At 42.6% G+C, this 20,828-nt stretch overlaps 1 protein-coding gene across 1 annotated transcript in view; it reads right to left on the reverse strand.

The window, feature by feature from the left end:
• LOC308330427 (syntaxin-binding protein 5-like) overlaps window positions 1-20,828 on the reverse strand; it is a gene marked incomplete at its 5' end in the record, with an annotated part of 196,581 nt that overhangs the window by 37,358 nt on the left and 138,395 nt on the right. Inside the window, 3 exons of the mRNA XM_080785278.1 lie at window positions 2,243-2,330; window positions 6,012-6,075; window positions 14,708-14,842. Of these exons, the coding sequence (XP_080641404.1) occupies window positions 2,243-2,330; window positions 6,012-6,075; window positions 14,708-14,842 (287 nt within the window). The remainder of the gene's footprint in view (window positions 1-2,242; window positions 2,331-6,011; window positions 6,076-14,707; window positions 14,843-20,828) is intronic.

The raw sequence follows: 20,828 nt of genomic DNA on the forward strand, positions 1-20,828 counted from the left end.
ATGGCACTTTCCATAGATTGTGCATTACATTCACCCACCCACCCCCCCCCCCCCCCCCCCCACACACACACACACACACACACACACACACACACACACACACACACACACACACACACACACACACACACACACACACACACACACACACACACACACACACACACACACACACACACACACACACACACACACACACACACAGAGTACAATTTATAGATAGAGATGTCCCCCCCCCCCAGAATATAATGGATGCTGCATGGGGCTCAAGTGGTAATTTAATCCCTGGGAATAAAAACACACATACAGGTTCCATATTAATATGCGTCATTTATCCAGCGTCCAGGTGAGGCAGGGAAGGCGTACGATGTTGGTGTGTGCAAATTAAATGAGTCCGAGAATGTCCAGGGAGCCTTTCACAGCCTTAATCTATGTCTGCATGGCAGTGATGGCACTAATTAAAAATATAAAAAGTGTGGCACTGGCTGCTGTCACACTTGAAAATGATTAGCTGGCCTTCCCAGGAGGTGCAGCGAAATCCTGAGCCTAACTTCTGACACCTGGGCTCTCCGGGACACCTAATATTATTACTTTAACAGTTAACTGACACATACGAAATGAGGGCTGCTGCACAGATAGCGCTTGTTAATGAGCCAGAACGGGTGCCGAGTTCCTCATCAACACCCAGTGTTACTTTGTCATATCACAATGGTGGAAAAAAACTAAAAACATATCACACTTGTTTGAAGTGAGGGGCGCTCTTATCATAATACTATAATAATAATCACCTTCCGTGCTCCATCAATCAAATCACCACATTCTGGGCTACAAACACAACAGACACACAAAAGCTCAGTCCCCACATGAAAGCATTAAACAAAACAAGCCAACAGTACCTTTTACATTAAGAAACAAAACATTTATAAACATACGTACACGTGACAACACATCAGCAACACCATTGCTGATGTGCAACCTATAAAAGCTTTGCTTGCTTATAATGTCATTCATTCGACAACAACAACTGGGACTGGGAGATAGTGGCACTCAGAGGTCTGAGGAGGCTCTTTGCCAGCTGTTTATGTCTCCTGTTGTCATGACGATGACTCTCGCCGGCTCCTGGATGCCTAATGTAGAGTGAGTCCTCTGACAAAACGCAGGGGGGGGGGGGGGGGGGTGGAGACATCAAACAGCAGTAATTAACAGCAGCCATAAAAAGCCTCTCTTCGGGAGGGCGGCTGGATGGCGGTGTGACAGGAGATCACAATCAGCCCAGCGGACCGGCCGCGCCAACAGAGAAACGCGGTCGCGGCGAGAGGTGAACCGAGGACACACATGCAGTGGTGTAACGTAATAACTATTTTAGTATTTCCAATTCTCAGTCATTTTCAGGGACCAACATTGTACGTTTGCAACCTTGAATTGCACCCAAAAAACATGAACTTTTAACATTCAGTAGATTTTCTGTGATCTGGGGTTTTCTGGCTCAAACAGGTGCTCTGGTTTTCCTGCTGTTTGTGATGTAAGATCCTGCAAATCCCATATATGTCAATGGGATTTGCCAGCAGATGTCACTATTTTGCCTGTTGTAGCTCAAAAGGCTTCCAAACCCCAAAGAAAACTTCAGACCACAGAAAATCCACTGAATGTTCAAAGTTCAGGTTTTTTGGGTGTAATTGAGGTCATAAAACCTAAAAGAAAAAGAAAAAGAAAAAGAAAAAGAAAAAGAAAAAGAAAAAGAAAAAGAAAAAGAAAAAGAAAAAGAAAAAGAAAAAGAAAAAGAAAAAGAAAAAGAAAAATAAATGAAAATGAATGTCATAAAACCTTTAAGTCGAAGCTGGAAACTGACCTGTACACAAAGGCTTTCACTTAAGCCCTTGGATTTATTGATGTATTATTTTTATTTTATTCTGCCATTGGAAAGCACTTTGTAACTTTGTTTTGAAGTGTTTCATAAATAAAGATTTCTATTATCCAACGAATTCTAGAGATGACATCCTGAGCCAGCGTCCTCAGACATTAATATGCAACACTGTCCCCGTTGCTTCTCCTCAGTGGCTGGAGCAAGATCTGAATATGCACCAAATAATGACACTTCCCCAAAATGTACAGTTTATTAGCGTTTATATATATATACTCAGTGTGGCTGCATAGCTGTGTGATTGCTTCCCCATTCGCAATCACATCATGACAGACAGACAGACAGACAGACAGACAGACAGACAGACAGACAGAACATTACTCACTTCATCATAATAGATTCTGAAGTCAGCCTTCTTGATCCTGAGGTCCCACTGTACGATGGTTCCACTCTCAAAGCCTATCAGCAGCTGAAAGCAGAATAAGTTATACTTCTAGTTAATAGCCAAAGGTTTATGCCATCAAATGTATTTCTTTCCCCCCATATTATGTCTTGTACTGTAACTCTCATGTGACGCTTGTTGGAAACGGTGTGTCTGTACGTAGCTGAATCTGCTTCTAGCGCTAACCCGTTTCTCATTAAAAAAAGTGCCCACAAAACGTCACTACATGTAATGTATAGTCTTTGGAAACCGTCCGTATACAGTGGGGCAGTGTGTGTAACTTTCCACACTCAAAGTAGACGCGCATTGAGTATAGTAATACAATTTGTCCTCGGATTTGGCAAGCCCATAAAACTACTTTTGAAAGTATAGTGCTATATGTAATTTTTGCCTAATTGCCTAATTCAGTGGTTCCCAAAGTGTGGTCCGGGGACCCCACTTGGTTCCATTTGTACACTCGGGGTCCGTAGACTAATGCATATCAAACTGGGGGTTCCTTGAAATTAAACTGGTTGAGAATCACTGCTAGAGCCGTAAAAATCTTCTCTTATGGGGGTCCCTGGCATATCTTTTCAAATGGGGGTCTGCGGGGCTAATTAGTGTCAATTTGGGGGTACTTGACAGGAAAAAGTTTGGGAACCCCACTGGCCTAATTGTTCTTATGTTGAAAGATATTTATTTGGGGAAAAAACAACCAAGTCTGTCCAATTCTAACACGCTTGTAGCTTCTGCTGTTTGTCCAACAAAATAATATTGTTCCCTGGAGTTACCTTGCTAGCCTCAACTCACCTGTGACTCTATCACGTACAATGCATTATAATCACAAGCAAGCTTTCCATCCGTGACGTTCAATTGGCTTGTGCTGTACTTTGATCTAAATCACCAGCAAGGGGCATCTGTCTCAATGATTTGTCGTCAGGACCAAAAATCCCTCTACCTTGAACAGTGTTGTTTTTGGCAGCAAATTTCTATTTTAGTTTAGTCATAGTCTTTGGAATGAAACTTCATTGAGTTTTAGTCATATTTTAGTCACCTGGAATGTTTTAGTGTTAGTCTAGTTTTAGTCCACTAAATGTCATAAGATTTCAGTCGACAAAATCTACAGTCCATTTAGTCGACTAAAATGTATTTCGGCGAGCCTTGATGCCGTCGTAAAGGCTGATTTTATACTTGTATATATACTGAAAATAGCCGATCTACAAGCTCACAACGAGTTGCAGGGCGCCACATTGTGAGCTTGTAGATCGGCAATTTTCAGCATGCAAACAAGTGTAAAATGACTTATACTGGATCTCTTGTCGACTAATCCCTTCCTAACATTTTAGTCTAGTTTTTATTTGTTGACGAAATTGTCAGTATATTTAGTCTTAGTTTTAGTCATCATAGCTTAGTTTTTATTTAGTTTCCATTTAGTTTCTGTCAGTGGAAAAAGGAACATTTTTCGCCTCCGTTTTAGTCAACGAACTCAACACTGATGTAGACATCAACTGGACACCAGCGTGTCAGATCCATGTAGCAGAAACCACATTTCCTTTATTCACGGTTTCTCTATCCGACACGTTGTCAGGACTAGTAACCAAGAAAACATTCTCACATTATAGTTTGCAGCTTGTGCTTCTGACAGCCTCTCAGTACATTTTCAACCACACACACACACACACACACACACATCAAGGGCCAATGGGCCGCGTGGACAATCGATTCCGCTCCATGGCCTTAATATCTCACAGCGCTCGGCTTCCAAGGACGTTTGTTATGCTAGAAGCGGCTTCGTCTGCAGGTGAAAATACACATTTAAAACACGCTATGCATAGTTAACTTGACCAGTGTTGACTATGTACTATGTACCGGTCTCTTCTCTCTCTACACTGCAATTTTGCTGTCGGCTACAGATTGTTGATAAAAAAAAAACAACGTTGATAATACAACTTTTTTTGATAACTCACTGTTTTCTTTTTTAATTTTTAAACTACATCCCCCCTGGCCAGGGGGAGGTAGTTTAGGATTACTGCATGTTCCTTGTGAGGGTACCTACCCTAGGGGACACGGGGAGAACATGCACACAGAAAGGCCCTTTCGCCAACCGGGTATGGGCACTGATGAACACGCCCTTAACTACTTAATTACTTCCTTAAAATGAAAACTGCTGCGTAATGACGTGTAGAGATACACATCAATAGAAATGAAGCTTGCCCGTTTGAGTCCCATTCCTGTGCGTCCAAACACAGCTGCTACTGATTACAGAAATCCTCCGTTTTTAATCTCATTCAAGGTGACATCCAGACAGTGTGTTCCAGACAGGTTAGAGATAACCCGCTGGCTTTGCTGCAGGTCTCTCCGTCACTTGTAAACAAACCACTGTGCATGTGTGTGCATGTGGTCAGGCATGAGACAGACCTCCGTCCCCATAGCCTGGAGGGCCGTCTGAGGCTGAAACTTCAAAATAAAATGCCAAAAAAGCCATTTCACTACACCTATATTTGCTTCCAACTCCAGTAGAATTATTAATGTTCTGTACAAGTGTCCATGACAAAGAAAATATATGATGTGGAATAATAAATATTATCATTGAAGGTGGTAACATTTGCTCAGTACAATATTTCGGGGGCATATTTAGAATGTGTGCAGGGTGAGTATGTTGAATCTAGTTTGCATTAAAATGATCTCTAATGGAGGATTTATTTGACACAATGAAATAAAATGGCGATAGTATTCAGTGTGGGGCAGATAGCCTGTCACAGCCAGATTTGGGAGACCAGTAGCTTTGTTGTTGCAAGGAAAGCGGTAAAATGAGACTTTCGTGGTTGTTTTAGTCTCATAATAGTCCGACAGAGGGACACAATATAACTCTATGGGGACACAAAAGCGACACAAATGTAGGACCCGGAAGTATCTCTGGAGGGGGCTCTTAGGTCACGGCTAAAATACTGAATAGTCCAACACCCTACCTCGAACACTAACCTAACCCTAACCGCACGCCGAAGCCACGGGTGAGTCTTAACCGGCCACATATGAGGGACTATAGAGCGACGAGCGTCGCAGTCCCGCCCCCATTCATGACGACGCCAGGCCCAGGAAATAATTCCCAATACATTTTCTCCAGAGACATTTCAAAAAGTATTTATTTAAAGCCCTTTTAAGCGTCGTACGAAGCCAACTCGAGTCGTGACAAATCATGACAACAAACACAATATTTTGGACAAAAACAAATAATTAAAACTGCTGTTTATTTCTTCTTTCTAATTATTTGTTCGGCCCAAAACATTGTGTTTATTGTCATGATTTGTCACGACAAGAGTTGGCTTTGTCCGCGGCGTAAACGTCTTTAAATTAATACTTTTTTGAAAAGTCTATGAGGAAAATGAACGGGTCTCTCGGGGGGGCGGGACTGCGACGCTCTATTAGTATGTCAGACTAACGTATTCCCCAGAGACAGAGACAATCGTGGCAGTCAATTTATAAGTCTGCGGAATTAAAGTAAATTACAAAACAAAAATAAACGGCTCAGTATATCAGTCTTCCTCCTACTGTATATACATTATGATACTGTATTTCCCTGCATGCGCCTGCTCATGGTGGAGACGGAAGGGGAGGAATTTGCGAGGAACGTTGGCTAATAATAATCGAAGGGGAGGCTTAAACGGCTCCAACCCGGGAGAGTGGAAGGGAGGATAAAGGAGGTCTCTTTCATCTGTGCCTAGTACTCACCTTGCCTTCATCCTTTGGGCTGTCGCTCAGATGAACCACGGGCCCTGGGTGTGTTTTTGTCGATCTTGTGTGGCGAGAGAGAGAGAGAGAGAGAGAGAGAGTTAAGTTGCTGTTTGTTAATTTATTTTCATTTTTACTGTATTGCTTGTTGTTCATTATTGTTGGGATGTTTGTTGTTGTCTCTGTGTGTGCAGTGAGTTGTCTCTGTCTCTGTGTGCACAATGTTGACTTTTGTTTTGTTGTATGTACGCTTTGGCAATGTAGAACATATTTATCATGCCAATAAAGCCTTTTGAAATTGAGAGAGAGAGAGAGAGAGAGAGAGAGAGAGGAGGGGGGATAAGGGATAGAAAGAGAGAGAAGAGTGTGAGAAGGCAGATGCAATGACAATTTACCAATAGTGATATAGCATTCTACATTGTATCGGGCTCAAATCAATGAGCTTGTAGATATTATAGGCTCTTTTGTGTGCTTGAGGTGGAAAGTAATTTAAGTGATGAATAGCAATGTAGATACTTCTGTTGCCCCAACAGCAACACATTCTTTGTCAAATCTACTAATCAAATGATTCCCGAGCGCGGCACGGCTGCAGCTCACCGCTCCTTGGCTGCAGCTCACCGCTCCAAGAGATGGGTCAAATGCGGAGTCGCGTGTGTGACAAATCGTATGACTTTGACTCTTATTGCTGCTTTTTGAAGTAAACTACATTGCACGGTCAAGGCGGTCCATTTATTCATATCAAACCCATGCGTGAGAAATACACCACATTTGCATAATACCAACTAATCATGTTGTTTTGGTATCATGTGGCTTTAACATCCACTTGAGAGTTCAACATAACCAAAATGTCTCGATATGTTTCACAGCAGCTGCTACAGTATAAACAAACCATGGTATGCTGTCGAGGAGTGAAGTGGAGCACAGCACAGCGGGCAGGAAGTTCAACTGAGCCGGTTTATCATGCCTGCTGCCCACACTCAACCCTGAATACACATAGTAAATAAGGCTACTACTGCAACAGCTCTATATGCATGCACGCACACACAGTAGTATAGTACACGTTTGTACTATTCTTAACCCTAGATTAGAATACTAAACATATTTTTTGTTACACCATCACTAGACACGGGTATATTTTACCCAATGTAAAATATTCCATTAAAAAAAAACACACCCATGTGAACTGAGTGTTGCAACTCCATGTGGGGGTCCCCGGTGGGTCCCTGGAACTTCCAGACCCACAGGAACGCGCCCAGGGTGCCAGCCCCGCATTCGAAACGGTCGATAAATGACAGAGTTACTGTGTGGGGGAATTAGCAGGCACCTCTCTCTCTCTCTCTAATTAGCAGGCAACAGTGCAAGTGTGCAACACTATCTCTCTCTCTCTGTTTCTAGCACAACAGCACCACTTTTGCCCCTCTCTAAACATAGGGACACGTGGAGTGACATGGACATAGATGTTCCTTGGAGTGGTTGCACCACTCAAAAGATCTATTCAACCAACTCCATTCAACAAACTGATCCCAGTGCAGTATACAGTACAAGACAACTCTATACAATGTCCACTAGTTTAACCAACTGATCCCAGTGCAGCCTCACATTACTAAACTCCTGGTTAGAACACACTAACCACTCACTCACTCACTCACACACTCACTCACACACACACACACACACACACACACGCACGCCACATGTGCTACGTGCTAAGCTAACGTTACTATTATTGCTACTACAGTAGGCTGCACGCACGCACACACGCGCCGCGTTCATACGTGCTGCTACAGCCTGCATGTCACTCACCTATTTCTTCACAACTCCTGGAGTGTTAACAGTTTGTCCAATAAGAACTTTTGTAGCTGTTCTGAGCACAGCATGCAGTCCATTCAACTCCTGTACAGTGCGTGTGTGTGTGTGGGGGGGCTGCGCACGTGCCGTTGCCTCTGTTTGTAAACAGAGCGAGCACGTACATGCACATCACATGACCACAGGAAGAAAATTATACAATAAATAAATACATAGTATTTCGTCTACTCTAGTCTTTGTCAGTGAACTAAAATGAAGACAGATTTTACTTTATTTTTGTTCACTACATTTTCCTTTGGTCCATCCATTCCTGTGAGAATGGTCCATGCACACCGAATACAAAAATCCATTGCGGGTGTATGGGATTTTTCTAAACACAGGTGAAATTCACCCGAACCCGATTTCTACGTAGCCTACCTGCCTGTAGAAAAAAACAGCTGGATGTGGGCAGGGAAACAAACCTATCTTTTATGATGTCACTGAGCATCATGAAGGTACCGCAAGACCCGCCCATCTCAGACATCAGCAACATTATGATGTCACTGAGCATCATGAAGGAACTGAAAGATTCGCCCACCTCAGACATCAGCAACATTATGGAAATTACAAAAATATACGGTAATCGTCGCAATTTGACATTGAAAATAGCAGGAAAATAAATGAATAATAGCATACAGATTGATCAGCCAAACTCTAACACTTTATTCCTAACCCCAACCATGAATACTTTACTAATTGTAAGCCTCCATCCATCCGTCCATCTTCAGCCGATTATTTGTTCTAAGTGGCCTTGTGGTTAGAATGTCCGCCCTGAGACTGGGAGGTCGGGGTTCAATCCCCAGCCGGGTCATACCAAAGATTGGGACCCAGTGCCTCCCTGCTTGACACTCAGCATCAAGGGTTGGATTGGGGGGGTAAGTCCCTGTGACATATACTAGCGTCATGTCCAGGGGGTGTACTTGTACATCAAGCTGCCTCACACTACAGAAACAGGAGATAGGCTCCTGCCCTATGGGCCTCATGGCTCGGCAAGGCTACTTACTTACTTTACCTTGTTTTCTATTTAGGTCATGGAAAATTGTCCTCACAATGTATTCTACCCACACACGCAGAGAGAGAGAGAGAGAGAGAGAGAGAGCAACAACTTGATTTTGACATATCAGCTGGATCTTTGTAGAAAATAAACTTTGCTTTATGTTCCTTGCTCTTAGAACATTTGTGGTGAATTTTCCATTATGGTGTGCCATTATGCTCAAGGCTGTTTGCCTTTGTCTGGAGAGAGCATTCACAGAGTTCTCAGAAGGGAAGGTATTGAATCTATTGATCGGCTGGGGCCTTTGCTCGCCGTCTGGCGAAAGGCTTTCACAAAACGCACAAAGAACTGGAGACACTTTTCATGAAAAGAAATAGAGACATTGTGAAACTTTGGGTTGGCTTGTCGGTCAGAATAAAGGCCTGTATAAGGGCTTCCTTATGAAGGTGGATTTGGTTGCTGGACTACCGTATATTAGTGAAGAAAATGAATCAAATCAAACGAAAATATCATCCAACCGTTCATCCATCCATCGGTGGAGAGTGTAACACAAGAGGGGCGGCTGTGGCTCAAGAGGTAGAGCAGGTCATCCAATGATCCGTGGGTCGGTGGCTCAAATCCCGGCTCCTCCTGTCTACATGTCGAAGTTTCCTTGGGCATAAGACACTGAACCCTACATTGCCTCCAATGTGTTGGTCGGTGTGAGCTCGCCACCATTGGTGTGTGGATGTGGGAAGTGAGGACGCTGGCGTCGACTGTTCGCCGCTTCACCTCCCAATGTATGAATGAATGAACCATTGTAATCGCTTTGAGTAGGCACGTAGTGCATAGAAAATGCAATTCATTCTTATTATTATTTTAAGAGGAAATGGCAAGAGGCACAAATTCCACTTTACTTCCTGTATCTGCGTGAAGTGGGCCGACACATTATTAGGAGACTGGAAGAATGTTGGAGTCTATTCATTTCCAATGGGAGAGTGAACGTGAACACAGCTCATGATCCATTCCTTAACTCCATGATCACTGAACTAAATACTGGACCCAATCATCACAAGGCACACGATATTTCCAAGATATTCATACTAAAAATGGCTTCTTTTAGCGAGACAAATCAGGAGAAAATCTACTTTGTTATAAACCTTTCTTTATCCCATCAAACAAACTCTCGCGAGATTTGAGAGGAGTCCGGAAGAGGCTCTCTGTCCATCTGCAATTTGACGGACGACACATAGGGGGCTCTGGCCCCATATTTAAGATTACAATATGTGAATATGTAATAATAATAATAATAATACATTTTATTTATAAGGCGCCTTTCAAGGCACTCAAGGTCGCCGTACAGGTTAAAACAGTACAAGTTAAAAGCAGAACAGTTAAAAGCAGAACAAAAACACAGCTTGCAGCAGACAGGTCATGCAGGGTCATAGGCCTGCCTAAACAGATGGGTTTTGAGGTGGGTTTGGAAAGTGGTGATAGAGTCCATGTTTCTGATGGATGTGCATATTATCACGTGAAATGAATGGACATGTTCCCATGCTTAATAATATAATTTTCCAACTGTCTTGGTTGATGAGGGCTGATTTTGGAAATGGGAATCATGACATTTGCCATATAATTTGCCATATAATGCAACATGGTGTTGTCAGTGTTGTTGGGAGATAGGAGGGCGGGGGAGTGGTGGGGAGGTCGGGGAAGAGCAATCCCTACTTAGGAGACCATTTGTAGGATTTGTAGTCCATTGTGACTAGTCTAGTGGCTCCAATGAAGTTTGAGCATCTTTATAATCTTTGGTATAACTACATTTGCAGTACATTTACTGGACCGATTCTATACAGATATGGTTGAAAATGGGTTATTGTGTTCCTCCAAAAATATGTCTCCCTCTCTGTTTTTTTTGTTTTCACAAATCAAACCGTGTCAGAGGTAAACAGAAACTTAGTTTTTTTTACCGGGCAGAGCTGCAGTGTGCGAGGAAGAAGCATGTGTGACAGATGCTACCGAGGGGTGCTATTTATTTGTGTCGGTTATCAAGTTCAAGCTTTATTTGTCTCCCGAGGAAGAAATTTGTCTTAGACAAAAGGGCCCGCATGCAAGCATGGCCCCCTAATTTCTGGTACTTCATTATGTTGTTTCCTATGCATGTTGTTTTGTATCGCCGTGTTTTGTATCGCCCTGATTGCCTGATCAGTGCAAGCCACGTTAATGATTGGGGTGGGAGTTACTGTACACATGCTATAAATGGGGCCAGAGATTCATTCACAAGGGAGAGCAGAGAGAAGGCAGTGTGTCTGTGATTGGGGTGGGAGTTACACATGCTATAAATGGGGCCAGAGATTCATTCACAAGGGAGAGCAGAGAGAAGGCAGTGTGCCTGTGATTGGGGTGGGAGTTACACATGCTATAAATGGGGCCAGAGATTCATTCACATGGGAGAGCAGAGAGAAGGCAGTATGTTGTGTGTGGGGAAGCAGAGCTCAGTAGTGAGTGACGTGTTTGGTGAATGGCGGGGGGCCAGAGCTGAGGTGCAGAGGCAGCGGAAAGGGCCGGTTACACGCCGATTGTCAAGTGAACTTGACCGGGGCCGTTGGAACGAGACAAGACAGAGCCATACCAGACTGCACGGAGAGAGCTTGAGCGAGTACTGCACGCCATATTCAGGAAGGACCCAGGTTTACACCTGGGTTGTCTGTAAATAAACATCCGCAGTACTTCATGCCAACGTATTCCCATGTCTACCAGATCCATAATTAGACATTGATGAAACTGGCCTATACCTACTTGTGTGTTCGGAGTGGCTGCTGTTGAAGTGAGAAGAGAAGTACCATGCCGATAACCCCCCTGCACATCTCAGCACTTTAACCCCTTCATTGCATATTGCACATTTGATATAAGAGAATTTTAAGGAAGTTATTGATTTGCTTTTGTTATTTTTGTTAAGTGATTTCATGTTAGGAAGTAGGGCTTTTAGTATTTTTCAATTCATTTGTATTTGGCCAATTAGAGTGACCGCTGTAGTTAGTGCTGGGACTCTGGTGCAACGCACAGGTCCTGGGCCTGGTGAGACGTAGGAGGGGCCCGGACAGGAGTCAACCCACAGAGCCTATAGTCCTTCCATGCGCCATAAGTGTACCTCCCAGCCCTGGCAGAGTTGTTCTGGAGTAGTTCCAACGGATTGTGTGGCCCTGGTTTTGCCCTATTGAGTGTAGCTACTGGGACGTGAGTCGGGACTTGATTGAGGGGTATGATGTTCGAGAGACTCGAAACCCTGATGACCTTGGGATACATCACTGAGGATACGTCCCAGGTGCATCCTGGGACAAGATGTTTTTTTTGTTAAAGTCAATATGTATAGCTTTTTTGTAACCCCCTTAAAAACATTTCTGTCTCAGTCCTTTCCTGGTGTTTCAATCTACATTGCCCTTACCTGTAAAACATGAACCTGAGTGTCCTGTATGTTTAAGGTTAAGAGTGTTGAACGGAGTTCTTTATCTCCAGAAGAAATTAAAGTGGCGTAGTCTTAGGCAGAGGACAACTTCCTTTGGGTTTCACAATAATTATTGCAAACCACACTTTAAAACAGTGCACTCATAAATATATTTTTGTGTTGCTCATGGAGCAATAATTCAGCTAATGGTATACAAGTTTAATGTGACTCTTTTGGCCACTGTCACAAGCGCATGCATGCCGCTGGCCTGAATCCCATCCTCACATCCTCAGACACCTCAGCCGACCCCTACACTGACACCAACTCTATCTCAGATATTTATCAACCGCCGTAAACAAAGGGCAGCCGTCAGCTCGAACCAGCCAGAGTGAAATATGTCCTCCATTCGCTTTCTGGCGTTTCTGTCTATGTTGTCAAAAGAACAATGTGACGAGAATTATTATCCTGGGAAAGGATTTGTCCTTCAGGTCTTCCGCTACACCTGCTATGGGACAGAAAGTCATTGAAAGAGCATTTCACTCCTTAAAGATGGAGTGCCGTCGTCACCCCGACTCGAAAGGCTTTCAGCTTTCAGGAAGAAACCAAAAATACACAGGGAAGACATATAACCACACCTGGGGGTCTATTAGAGTAATGTTAACTCCATAGACACATAAAAAACTGAAAAAAGTACAACAATCACGGCACTCCATCTTTAACATATACTAAGTAAGGGATGTATGGCTAGCTGTGTGGTCACTGTTGATAGATAAATCACCGACAGGTTGATTTATCTATCAACAACGACCACTCAGCCATACATTATCCCTGGTCGTATTGCAGTTGTTCATATTGCAAAAACGAGGGCGAGGCTCGATTTTATAGGGTGTGCCAGATAGATTTAACCCATTCTGACCTGAGATCAGATTCATACGAGGTTTCCACTGGACACACACTGGTCTGATTAACCCATTCTGACCTGAGATCAGATTCTAAAAAATGTCAGTCGTTCTTCGATTTTTCAAAAATAGCAGACCTACAAGCTTGTAGCGCGCCACTCGGTGGCGCGCTATGAGCTTGTAGATCTGCTATTTTTCAATAGCTAAAGCATAACATGATGCCAACACCAAAATGGGTTCCCGTTCAGAATGGGTTAAGAACACATTTATCAATGCTAGGAATGAAATTAAGCAAGGATCAGCTGTCAGCGATCACTTTATAAATGCCGTGCCGGCGTGAGTGTACTCCAAAACCGACGCTCGAATTTGAGGCAGATTTTACACTCCATTGATAAATGAGGGCCTAAGACTTTTACTGTGTATGAATTCATAAATTACAGACTAAAGGAAAACCACACCTGGGCTCAATATGATAATGAAACGCAACCTTTGAACAGAGTCTCTCACTACCCAGTTTGTTTTCCGCGTTCCGGACGGTTTAAGGCCCGCCCCCTTCTGCGTCCGATACTTCACACGTACAGACGAGTGTGCATCGTTTCCGTATCTGCTCTAGAGTCTCTAGATCTAAAGCGGATCAGCAGCCTGCAAGGTAACTCGACCCCAACCCAGTCTACCATTATAAATAAACACTCAAGCCCACAGTACCACCAAGGCTCGTGAAAATAGTAGAGTTACTTTTGGAGAAAAGTAAATGTAATACAGCCTATTATTACTCCAAATGTGAAAGTAACTAGTTACTTTACTAGTTGCTGGGTGAAAAAGTAATAATATTACTGAAAGTAACTAGTTACTTAAGTTATTTGCCAACACTGTGAATCAGTTGAAGTCCCAGCCCTAGCTTTTACATGCAGGTTTTGAGCAGATTCAAAAAAATAAAATGTTATGTGATTTCACTTCTGAGCTTTTGTTACGTAGCTGTTTACAGAGTCAGGATAATTATGTTTCCCCCATTTCCAATCAATGTGATAATTAAGTAAACTGCTTCCTGGCTGCAGCTGCAAAATGTAAGTCCACATTTTTATATTTCGTCTTTGTCTACTCGTCTTTGTCTACTACACATAATTGTCTTATTTTTGGACTGTTCTCTTTACAGTCCTGTAATTAAAGTCTGAAATTGATTAAAAATGTCTGGCGTCTGGCGTCAGGTTTTTAAATTATTGTTCTATGTGAATTAGTTTCCGCGCAAGCGCACACGCACGCATCAGCAGCAGCATCACTTTAAAAGCATTTTGGGCGGGAACCCCTTTTGGTGTTAGCATTATGTCATGCTTTAGCTATTGAAAAATAGAAGATCTACAAGCTCATAGCGCGCCACCGAGCTAGTAGGTCTGCTATTTTTGAAAAATCGAAGAACGACTGACATAGAAACATAGCTTTTTCAGAAAACTGTCAGGATGTAAAGACATTTTTTGAATCTGATCTCAGGTCAAAATGGGTTAATGTTCCTGTGACACAGTAGCACACAACAACTCACAGCTCGATGGCCTTGTTCCACATGATGACGTATCCGGACAGCACAAAGGACTCGATGTTGACGATGTGCGTGTTCCCGCGCTCCGTCCCCACGTACAGCCATTTACTCTGGAAGGGCAGGTGGCAGAATGTGATCCTGTGGGAGAGAGACAGAGAGAGAGAGAGAGAGAGAGATCAGAGAGATTTTTTTTTTCAAGATGTTTTTGAACGTATAGCACAGTGGTTCCCAAACTTTCTCATGTCAAGGACCCCAAAATTTAAACTAAATAGCCTGCAGACCCCCATTTATATATATGCCAGGGACCCCAATAAGAGAAGATTTGTACGTCTCTAGATTTGTACGTCTCCGTTTAATTTCAAGGACCCCCAGTTTGACATGCATTAGTCTACGGACCCCCCATTTAATAGCATTTCTATCTCTGGGACCCCCAATTTATATTGTAAAATCAATGCTAATATAACTCTGAGAGTGTACAAATGGAAGTACGTTAAATTGTCAGTACAATGACTTCTACTCCACTACATTTCAGAGGCAAATGTTGTACTTTTATTGAACAATTATTTGACAATAATATGACATTATTATTGATTATTATTACAAAACTTAATTAACCACTTTAAGCCCCTTGTACATTTTGGCCATTTGAAAATAGTCAATCTACAAGTTGTACTGCTAAGGATTTGTATCCATTTCGAAAACATTATCCATAATAACTATACTTTCTACTTTTGGTATACTGTAAGTACATTTTGATGCCAAATTGCCAATACTTTTGTACTTTTACTCAAGTAGGCCCTACATTTTGAATTCTCGACTTTTACTTGTAATGGAGTATTGATACTTTTACTTAAGTAAAACATGCAAGTACTTTTTCCCAACCCCCCCCCCCCCCCCCCACCCCCCTTGAAGGACCCCTGGGTCCCCGCGGGTTTGAGATCAGCCACCTGCTTTAGACAGTAATCCTGCAGTTAGAAGTGCTAAAACAGACAGTAATCCTGCAGTTAGAAGTGCTAAAACCGTGAACATGATCCTCTCGCTTCACTTTCAGACACCTCTCTATTCTTCCTGCCAGCTTTTAGTATAATGGTCCTCTCTCCCCAGGCCCCCAAATCCTTATTGAATTGTCTGCTGGCTCATTTGTCTTCTGTCTAACAATCCTGTATCTTGCTAGTACAGCATGGTGGTACACACATACAAATAGACTGGAACTGAAACTGCAGGTCCTTCAGAGGGGTGTCATATTGAACTATTTTTCAGACCAAAAGGTTCTTTCAAGAATAATTCATTCTAATGGTTCTATATAAAGAACCCATTTTAACCACTTTCATAAACCCTATACTTGTTCAACCCATGTCTCCCAGTTTATGGTAAATTGTAAATGGTGCATTTATATATAGGGCCTTTATCCAAGGCGCTTTACAGACATTGTGCATTACATTCACCCATTCACACACACAATTAATACACCAATGGCGGCGGAAACCATGCAACCTGCACATCAGGAGCAATTAGGGGTTCAGAGTCTTGCTCAAGGACACACTCTGGGAGAGCCCGGGTTTGAACTGGCGACCTTGTGGTTACCATCCTGAGCCACCGCCGCCCCCTAGTGGCCACTCTACCCCTTAGCCACCGCCGTCCCATAATACCCACTTCTTATTGTTCTCCCTCTACACCAAATATCGTAGTAAAAAGAAAAGTGGATAAACCAATCTAAACCACGGACGCAATAATCCGTCTTTTAATTTCATTTAATCCAGTAACAAAACAAAAAAAATCTATATAAAAAGAATATATCTCTATATATATATATATATTTATTTATTTTTGTTGTTGCTCTTATTCACATGTTAGACAGCCTACATGCAGATACGACACACACATACGTGCGTATTGTTATATACATATTATTTTCGTAGACGAAGAAATTTGGTGTACGAAAAAAAAGAAGAAGTTGTTTACAGTTTGCAACTCAGGTTCATTTCTCTGGAGATACGCTGGTGGAGAGGAGAGCTGGAGAGTGTGAGGTAATAAACATGGACAGGAATGAATTAGCCCATTTTGACCTGGGAACGATTCTACAAATGTCTTCTAAATCATGACAGTTTTCTGATGTCAGTCGTTCTCAAACATTTTCAGGTCAAACGATCCCAAGATTATATGTAATTTGCCACCGACCCCCATCTGAAAATATGTTGTTCCAGGGACCAGAAGCAAAGATTTGACTTAAAAACTTTGGCTCTGAAAGAATATATATTCAAAGATTTGCGCCACATTTTCACGATTAAAAATAAATAGCAGACCTACAAGCTCGTAGCGCGGCACTTGGTGCCGTGCTATGAGCTTGTAGATCTGTTATTTTTCAATGGCTAAAGTATAACAATGCTTAAAACATCAAGAGGGGTTCCCGTCCAAAATGAATTAGTGTGTGTTGATCTGCATTCCCTGGCTAAAGGTTCCTATGAAGATGATGAATGCTAATGTCATGTGAATTACAGTAGAAGCACCTTTCTGCCAGTATCCCCCCCTGATTCATTATTATTACATGTCAAATGAATACCTTAGTTGGCTCGCCTGGCTATTCATTAATCGCTGAGTGATTACATACTATAATTAATATTCCATACACGTGTTGGATCCCATGTGTGAAGATACGGTGGGTCAATATGTAGGTGTTTATGTCTCTTCAAGTTTAATGGAATGCCAATGAAAGTGAGAAAGCTCAAGCTTTGAACCTTTGATTTTCCCTAGGATTTTACCCATTCTGTACGGGAACCCCTTTTGGTGTTTTGAGCATTATGTTACACTTTAGCCATTGAAAAATAGCAGCTCTACATGCTCATAGCGCGGCACCGAGTGCCGCGCTAGAGCTTGTGGGGGCTTCTGGGGGCGTCCCTGGAACAACATATTTTCAGATGGGGGTCGGCGGACAATTACAGATAATTCCTTGACATGAAATAGTTTGAGCAACACTGACATAGAAACATGGAACACCTGGAACTGGAAAGGAGCAATCTGACAATGTGGAAACCAAGCGGTTTCTAATAGCTCGGAGGGGAATGAAGCGCATCACGTACGTAACGTTGACCCGATGTTGAGAACCACCAGAATGGAAATCCTGCACTTTACTGGATTTACCAGATTCTACAAAACGTCTTGTCCGAGAAGAAAACCCTATGTTTCTATGTCAGTGGTTCTCAAACCATTTCATGTCAAGGACACCGACCCCCATCTGAAAATATGTTATGGGCATAGATTTGAGTTAAAAACATATTCATTTTCCCGATCTTTCAAAAATGGCAGATCTACAAGCTCGTAACTCGAGCTTGTAGATCTGCTATTTTTTCAATAGCTTATATAAACCACAACATGATGCTTAAAACACCAAAAGGGGTTCTGAATGGGTTAACAGCACGTTAAGCCCTGCCTCATGAGGAAGGGAGATAGAGTACTGCACACATAATATTTATTGCTCTTAGCAAATCAAATCACAGTTCAACAGGAGTTCAGCAATAACGCTCTGACAGTACAGTAGATATACAGCAAGGGACCACTATTAACCCATTTAGGCCTGAAAAAAACATTCTTCTAAATCCTGACAGTTTTCTGAAATACCTATGTTTCTAGGCCTATATCACTCAATATTTCATGTCAAGGACCCCAGAAATGATCTGTAATTGGCCTCCGACCCACATCTGAAAATATGTTGTTCCAGGGACCCTCCAGAAGCAAAGATTTGAGTTAAAAACGTTTGTTCTGAATATAAATATATTCCAAATTTGAGGCACATTTTCACGCTTTTTCAAAAATAGCAGACCTACAAGCTCGTAGTGCACCACTCGGTGGCGCGCTATGAGCTTGTAGATCTGCTATTTTTCAATAGCTAAATTATAACATAATGTTTAAAACCCCAAAAAGGGTTCCCGCCCAGAATGGCTTAAGATAATACTTGTTAACATGATTAAGGGTATTTTAGATCTGACAATGTATTCAGAACTCTCATCGTAGAATCGTTCTCCAGATCCCAGCATAGAAGAACATAGGATAGCATTTGGCTGTACTGCTGGTTCTCTATGTGTGTTGTTGTGTCCCTGATTACAAGGTCTACGGATTGAAGGGAGCCCCATTATAGGCCAATGGCCCATTATTCTGATGCCCTCAATAATATGCTTAGTTTTAATGTGCACCATCGGCCCAATGGTGCTTTGGAACGACGGACTGTCAGACTATTGGCACCAGGATGTAAAGCAGGCCTGTACTGTACATACATTACATGTTTGAAGACCAAGAGGAAGAGAACAACGGTTGTCTAATGTACATCTGTTGAATGCTCTTTTCAGAGAGAGACAGAGAGAGACAGAGAGAGAGAGAGAGAGAGCTGTCCTTGTTTCATATGTCATTTGGAGGCCAAGTCTCACGGGTAGGATTTTCAATTAAGTCATTTTTCAATTTTCTATTTGCACCCGGCGGATGTTGCTGTAAACCGATAACTCAAACACAATTAGCCCCAACATAATCTGATGATATTATTGTGGACATTTTTTTTATAAATGCACCGTGCTCAGCTCGGAGACGCGTCGTTATTAGGCTGTATATTCTCAACGGTGGAATTGTCGTTATGATTATATGCGCGCCATGATGACACCTGCGTTGTGCATGGGGAAATAATGCAGAAAAACTCAAGACACGCGCGCACGCGCGCACACACACACACACACACACACACACACACTGAGGACTGCGGTACGATACTGAATACTGTGCATGCAACACCCACGGTGTTGTATGGGTATGACAAGAGAGTCACCGTCTGTACAGTTTAAGTCACTGTAAAGACATGTATAAAGTGAGTCGTGTATACCAGTGGTTCCCAAACTTTTTCATGTCTACGACCCCCAAATCAACATTTATTATTTATATGCCAGTGACCCCGATAAGCTGGACCCCCCATTTGAAAACATATGCCAGTGACCCCGATAAGCTGGACCCCCCATTTGAAAACATATGCCAGTGACCCCGATAAGCTGGACCCCCCATTTGAAAACATATGCCAGTGACCCCGATAAGCTGGACCCCCCATTTGAAAACATATGCCAGTGACCCCGATAAGGGAGGATTTTTACGGCTCTGGCATTGATTCCGAAACGTATTCATGTCATGGACCCCCCAGTTTCACACGTATTATGCTACGGACCCCCCGGTTTAATGGCATTTATATCTCTGGTACCCCAATTTATTTTGTAAAACCACAGTTAATTTAACTCTGAGAGTGTAAAAATGGAACGAAAGTTACAGACCCATAAGGGTCGATTTGTAACTATCTCTAATTGAGCCCCTGGAACTCCCTCAAGTCCCCCCAGGGGTCCCCGGACCCCACTTTGGAAACCCATGGTGTATACAGTGAGTCACGACCCACGGGTTGAGAACCCCTGGTATAGACGTATCCTGCCAAACCTCTTATGTTCTGTCAAACATACGGTGCCGTCCGTGGAAAATAGCCAACCTACAACCTCAGAACACACCACGCACTGAGCTTGTAGGTCGGCAACTTCCGGCACACTATTACGTAACGTGGTACATATCATTATGACATATCAACGACAACTTGCCAGCAGATGTAACTGGGAACTAGGGATTTTATTTGCCTGTTTTCATTGAAGCTCAACAGGCTTCAGAACACAACAGAGAAAACCCACTGAATGTTCAAAGTTCAGGTTGTGTGGGTGTAATTGAGGTCATGAAAGCGAATAAAGAAATGAAAGTCATGGAAACCTTTAACCCAGCCCAATGACTCATAGTGACTCATAGTCCTGTTATGAGAAAACAGAGGCTTATCCACACAGCACACATCAGAAACCTGTGTTTTCTGATGCATCAAGTGTAGCTATATCAGTTAGTCACAAGCACTTAGTTATTAACCCATTCTGACCTGAAATCAGATTCTAAAAATGTCTTCTACATCCTGAGAGTTTTCTGAAAAAGCTATGTTTCTATGTCAGTCGTTCTTTGATTAAAAAAAAAAAAGCAGACCTACAAATGAACTATAGGCGCGTTTTATCGCTCCCCGTTTGCACGGCCCTTTATTCTACTCTTAGTACGGTTCTGGCGGGCTCCGTGTTTTAAA

Source organism: Protomyctophum bolini, assembly GCF_963924005.1.
Source record: "Protomyctophum bolini genome assembly, chromosome: 16".
Taxonomy (NCBI): domain Eukaryota; kingdom Metazoa; phylum Chordata; class Actinopteri; order Myctophiformes; family Myctophidae; genus Protomyctophum; species Protomyctophum bolini.